Below are 6,427 nucleotides of genomic sequence, written 5' to 3'. Positions count from 1 at the left end.
ACTAACCTTCCTATAAAAATGACAAAAACAAGAAAATAAATCAAATATGTTCGCGTGACCATTTTATCAGCGGTCAAATGTTATACAAAGTGGATCAATGATTCCTAATGAATAAACATGAGAAAAGAGATGTGAAACTTATCACTGTTTGCATTGCGTTGGTGTGAAAGGTCAGTCCAAATGGGTGATAACAACAAAACAAAAATCCCCATTTCTTGTATTCAGTTCAGTTAAGGCACGATGCTTAAGCCGGTGCTGTTGATTGGGCTTTTTACTTGCATTTTGGGAGAATGCCCCCGCATCCCCAGCATTTACCACTCTAAAGTGGAGAAATTTCCTGGAGATAACGGCTATAAAATCAAAATCAATGGCGACCCTGACAAGTACATACCAGGCAAATTGTACACTTGTAAGTGTTTTTTTTTCTTTTAATTTAATAGTACTAAATTATACTTTTTTAGTGTTTTTGATGGGGTCCAGTTCTCCACTCCACGTCCAGCGCTTTCAAAGATTCATAATTAACGTGGAGTCTACCGATCATCCTGAAAACATTTCCCCTCAAAACGTGGGGAGTTTTCAACTCTATGGAGACAATCACACCACCTTCAACGAGGAATGCGTCAATACCATCTCGGAAAAAGACAATCAGCTTAAAAGTGAAATCTTCTTCATGTGGTCGGCACCTCCACCAGGCTCTGGATGCGTCACTTTCAGGTTTAACTGCATATTTCGTACGTTTTTAATTACGGTAGTATTAGTTGGTTTTCAGAGCTATGATACTTGAGGATTCTCAACATTGGTACGCTGATGATGGTGGTCTAAGTAAAACATTTTGTGAACAAACAGAAAAGGATGTTAAATATGACGAAGAAGACTGTTGTGCTTGTGAAGAAGCTAAATACAGTGTAAGTTTGTTTTGTATGGTTTTGATATACAGGTTTAGGGGTTGTGTAGTTAATATTTGAAGGGATCTGGTCGAAAAAAACTCATCCCAAAGACTTTCCGTTTTCACTGTGGTTGACCCATTTGTCTGACGTAATCGGTGCTAGCCATGAAAGAAACTTTTCATTTTGGGGTGAGGGTCAAATAGCTTCTGAAGGGTTCCGGAGTTTGGCCGAATGGGGTTCGGTTAGGATGATGGAGACCGAATTAAGAGCTAAGAGCAAGTACCTTAGAACCATAATTAAGGCGGCAGGTTTGTGGCATCCCAATGTAAACACCAACACTTCCGCTAACTTTAAAGTGGACAGGAGACATCATTTAGTGTCTTTAGCCTCCATGTTAGGTCCTTCACCTGATTGGGTGGTAGGAATTAGCGGGTTGAACTTGTGCCTTAAAAATTGTACCTGGATCTCTGAATTGATGGTGCCCCTTTTTCCTTACGATGCTGGTACTGACAGTGGAATCTCCTACATGGTTAGTCAACTGGTTCAATCTCTTTTATGGAAATACTAAACAGAATATAATTTTTAGTCCCCTAATGCTGAAACTAATCCTAGGGAGAGAATTAAACGTATTACCACCAAGTACCCTGAAGACCCTCGAGCGCCATTTTATGACCCTTATAAAAAGGAGATGGAGCCTTTGGCAAAATTGTACCTAAAAAGAGAGAAGGTGATCCCTAAACAGTGCGATGAAAGTTTTTTGAATGCCCAGCTGGATGTTAGTGAAAACACAGAAGACACAGTTCGACGTAATTTATATATTTACCACATTTTCTTGTTAAAAACCATTTTTATATCTAGCCGAGTGTGCTGTTACCGAGTACTCAGCTTGGAGCAAATGCTCCGTAACATGTGGAAAAGGTTTGAGTATGAGAACTAGAGAGTATCTTCTTCCACAAAAAGCTCAAATGTTCCAATGCAATCGTCAGTTGATTTCGAAAGAAATGTGTGTGGCAGCTGTGCCTGAATGCCCTGAAGGGTTAGTTTAGAACCAAACAAACCTTTGTAATCCTTCACATTTTCTTATTTGCTTTATAGACACACTGATGAATCCGTGGAAGAAGAAATCCCCTTAGAGAGTCTAGATACAGCAGTTGGTGGAGTATGCGCCACTAGTCCTTGGGGACCTTGGTCCACATGTTCAGAGAGTTGTGGTGTGGGTTTCAAAATGAGGAACAGATTTTTTATTGACAATATGGGGATGAAGAAGTGTCCACATGTTACTACAGGTTAGCATAAAATTGCAATGAAGGCGTGGAATGGATGAAATTTGTATTTTAGTGGAAAAGGATAAATGTATGGGTCCTCCTTGTTTGGCTCAAAAACCCGAAGTCCAGGACCCAATGTGTCCCACTACCCCTTGGAGTGATTGGAGTCCCTGCAGTGCTTCTTGCGGAAAAGGAGTAAAGTTCCGGCAACGTCTTCTTTTAGTTTTGCCTGAGTTGCAGGAGAAATGTCAAAGTAGAGTGGAACTAATTCAGCAAGCGCCCTGCATGGACACTCCTGACTGTACTTTTGATATGGCAACTGCCAAAGGTTGTAAACACAAATATTACTGAATGGCTTAACTTACAAACTATTTTATAGTGGTGTGTATGCAATCCCCCGATCATGGCCCCTGCCAAGGTTTCTATAGTAGATGGCATTTTGCCGTGGATCAGCTCACCTGCGTCCAATTTACTTATGGAGGTTGTAGAGGCAACCAGAACAACTTTCTCACTTTTGAAGAGTGCATGAACTCTTGCGGAGTTGTCCAAGGTTGGTACCCTAAATTAAAAAAAAAACTGAAAAACTAAATTCAACTTTTAGACACCTTATCGGGGAATAATCCATCAGCTAATCCAAACCTGCAACTGTCCAGAAACGAACCGTTTGGTCAAGTCGTGGACTGTATGGTGACTCCATGGAGTCCATGGAGTAAATGTAGCGCTACCTGTGGTGTTGGTTTTGAGGAAAAAGTCAGGATGGTAAAACGCCCAGCTCAAAATGGAGGCAAAGCTTGTCCTACTAATTTAAGACGGACAAGACGGTGTTACGGTCCTGTACCTTGCTACTAAAATTTTTTTAATTTAAATAATTTAACTTCTGTCTTAATTGGAGCAGATGATTTTAGAGTATTTAAAAGTTTAAATTTATCTGTAGGGCAATAAAGTAATTGTCTTTTTTGTGCCAATAATTCTATTTGACATGAAAATTCCATGTACTTTGCACCGTCCCAAGCTAATAATTAACAGAGCGAGCTCTTCCAATAATGCAATAATTTTACTAGCAATCTCTGTTCGGAGATCAAAAGACAATATCGAAAATAATTTCCTTTCGTCCTTTGTTAAGTCCCTTATTAGCTGTTTATTTGATTACCCTGTTAAGTGCACTAACAGAGTAAAGCATAATCGAGTTAGTTGTAAATTTGATTTTATAGAAAGGGCTTCCATATTGAAATAGAAAAAAAATTGAGAAGGGCTGAGAGGGCTGAAAGTTTAAATTACCTCGTTTCGGAACTTCGAAACAAGGCCCTGTCAATGAATAAGCAATGTGTCTGTCACGACTCTTTTCACTCTCGGTGTAACGTCCTGTGACATCTTAATACTTCGATGCGTTTCGAACTTGGGAATTAATCAGATTTTGAGTCGACCAAGCTATAAAAAAAGGCCAAAAACAGGGAAAAAGTTGGAAAATTCAACACTTTCATGGACCACCACTCTGATTATAGAGTAAACTGCTCGGCGCTTTCGGGTCTTAATTGAGCCCGAGCCTGAGAGTTTCCAGTTAACTTTTTAAGTGTGTACCTACGAGGTAAATTTACTAAACAGTTTCCGGTTTAATTCGGAAAAGGGCCCTTTAGCAACTTTTGCGGACATTCCAAACGGTAATGACTAATTTATGTTAGCTGGGCTATGCAGGTATTAAGACACTTCAAATGTACAGCGCTGTGCAGAATTAAATCTTCCTGTTGGTTTACCAAATTAATTGAATTTGTTTCAGCCCCAGACATTCCAGGCAAGTTGAAAAATGATCAGTTTGAGGGTTTTAACAAAATTTTAAACTTTCTTGTTTGGTTTTGAGCTTTCGCCTTTTTGTCGGCCTTTTTTGTTTGTCTGCGCAATTCCTCTCGGTTTGTAATCAATTTAAAGTGGAACGTTTATAACACCTCAGAAATACATTGATTTTAGAGAGAATTACCCATCCAGATTCAATATAGTACCCACAACATTTAATTGTAAAGTATGTTGTGGATTGCACAAGTATACATATACACATGGTATTTTCCTTGAATAATACCATGACAAGAATAAATAACATAGTGGAAAACATAGATTTTAGCAGTTAATTTAAAAGGCACATTATAGCTTTTATCTGATTCTTATTATTCTAAGGAGCAACAGCAAAGTTTGGAATTCTAACTTGTCTGAAATCAGTAAAGTTTGACAGCTTGTAATTGCGTTATTTTGACAGATACAGCGGCATAGTTTGGACACTGTGTAGCCCGTAAAATTCTCTTTAGTGTGATACAGTAAAGGTGACAAATTAGAAGGAATTTGCACGGTAAACACCCAGATGTTTTGCAAAAATTGTCGAAACAATGGTGCAAACTTTGGTACAAAGGTCTAGTTTGGACCACTGTGTAACCAGTAAAATACTCTTTAAATCCCTAAAGCAAATTAGAGAGCTATAGCACCATAAACAACCAGATGTTTGTCAAATTGTCGAAAACAGTGGTGCAAACTTGGACAGCTCGTAATTTTGTTAATTTGACAGTTGCATCAGTCTAGTTTAGACCATTGCGTAACCCGTGAAATCTTCTAAAGATTCCTCATTAGAGTGATACAGTGTGGATATCAAATTAGAGAGCTGTTGGCCTCTTTAACGGCTCGTAATTTTGTCACTTAGAGCTGTCTGTCTTTTAAAGCTTTTTAAAGTGGCATTTTCAGCTTTTAATAAATGTAGATATAACTATTTAACACTGACTGTAATAATCAATTGAACAGTAGTCAAAAACGAAAATCGACATTCTTGAAAAAGGTTCATTCAAATTCCGGAAGGGCATTTCATAATGTCAATAGAATATTTGGAAGGGAATAGGGAACGCGAGACACGTAACAGCTGTTTGTAACGTCGAATAATGACGACGACGTCGGTTTTTGATGTGAAATCTGAATGAAAAGTGCCCTAAACGAGATACTTTTCGGGCCGTTAGAAACGTTTGATGAATGCTATTCGGGCCATCTCAAAGCCATCAAGCGGATTAACAACTTGTTAAGTATACACACTGCGCAAAAAGTTGTTATTTTCTGGAAAGTGGGGCATGGAAGTAAATAGAAACAAATTTAAATCCAGAGATAAGTTGAATTGTTTCGAGAACGAGATCCGTGGAATTGGTTTTTGACTGTTTACTTTCCCTTGTTTGCCCGATACTACATATACAACTTTGAAAACAAAGTGAGAAGGGTTGAAACTTGAAGGGTAAAAATAATTCCAAAGTTGATTTATTAACGCTCACTTAGGAGACTAATAAAACCAAATTACGCTTATCTAGTGGTTGTAATCATCCAAATTTAACGTGGTTCACTGACAAGGATCGTAGTTTCCAACAATTCATCATTATTAATTAGACAAAGGGTAGAAACACTGTACTTGGTTTGCTTGTCTAATTAGGTAGTCATTAATGATTCAGCTTGATTTGTCCATTTTATATCACGTGACCGTCTAGCTATATATTGTTCTACAATCACGTGAAATCAGGGTTTTAGTTACTTTTTTCTTGCAAACAAAGTTTGCACTTTTCAACATTTATTTATAAAAAGCTTTGAATTGTGACAACTCAACGCAATGATGAAGAACACTTGCACAGCCATTTCTAGATTTCAAAACATGTTGGTTTATCTGTGAGTTTTTCGTTAAACTCAGTGACAATACACTAGATTATTTGCGTCGTCTTCTTGAATGTTATTACTTAGATCGCGTTTTACTTGGAAACTTTCCAGCGTCTCCGAAAGCAAAACAAAAGCGTAATAAGTCTTAAGTGGCCGCTTCGGCCCCCTTGTATGGATCCTGCGGGGCGTGAAGTTGAAGTAAAGTGGTCTCTAAAGCGGGGCAGAGACACACTATATTCCGCGTTAAAAACGATACTTCTGTCTCCATTAAATGCGAGGAGATAAAGGCGGAGATCCTGCCTCAGGAATTTAACTTTTGCCTGGTAAGGATTTTTGATTTGTGTAGCTGCAGGTCGGAAGGCGACGTGTGCATTCGCTCCTTTTGAGCTCTCGAGACCGTGTTACGACTAAGTGGTTTTTGAGATATTGAATTGTTCCGTTTTGTCTCGAGAATTTTTGCTTGCCTAAGCAGTTTAGTTGGAACCACCTACAGCTAGTTAAGATGATTTTTAAAGTTTTATGAATTCACTAGGGCCGGAAGGTTATTTTACTACACTAGGGGAAATATACAAAGAGAATCTCGTCGCAAAAGCACTTTACTTTGTGTTTACG

General features: G+C 38.4%; 1 protein-coding gene across 1 annotated transcript; it reads left to right on the top strand.

Annotated features, from left to right (window-relative positions):
• Nucleotides 1-218: 218 nt before the first annotated feature.
• Nucleotides 219-3,120, top strand: fat-spondin (extracellular matrix protein f-spondin). The gene is made up of 10 exons (XM_081989168.1): nucleotides 219-409; nucleotides 462-714; nucleotides 770-905; nucleotides 955-1,416; nucleotides 1,474-1,693; nucleotides 1,746-1,923; nucleotides 1,983-2,173; nucleotides 2,226-2,480; nucleotides 2,532-2,702; nucleotides 2,754-3,120. Exons 1-10 carry the CDS (start codon nucleotides 241-243, stop codon nucleotides 2,999-3,001), a joined length of 2,283 nt encoding a protein of 760 aa, XP_081845294.1. The 5' UTR covers nucleotides 219-240; the 3' UTR covers nucleotides 3,002-3,120.
• Nucleotides 3,121-6,427: the final 3,307 nt, after the last annotated feature.

Source organism: Ips typographus, linkage group LG11, assembly GCF_016097725.1.
Source record: "Ips typographus isolate SLU linkage group LG11, UJ_Ityp_2.0, whole genome shotgun sequence".
Classification (NCBI taxonomy): Eukaryota; Metazoa; Arthropoda; class Insecta; order Coleoptera; family Curculionidae; genus Ips; species Ips typographus.
This window is presented reverse-complemented; position numbering and strand designations above follow the sequence as displayed.

Coding starts and splice junctions, on each gene's coding strand:
- fat-spondin (XM_081989168.1), top strand. CDS start 241: ATGCTTAAGCCGGTGCTGTTGATTGGGCTTTTTACTTGCATTTTGGGA. Junction 1,694..1,745: donor CACAGAAGACACAGTTCGAC/GTAATTTATATA, acceptor TTTTATATCTAG/CCGAGTGTGCTGTTACCGAG. Junction 2,703..2,753: donor CTCTTGCGGAGTTGTCCAAG/GTTGGTACCCTA, acceptor TTCAACTTTTAG/ACACCTTATCGGGGAATAAT.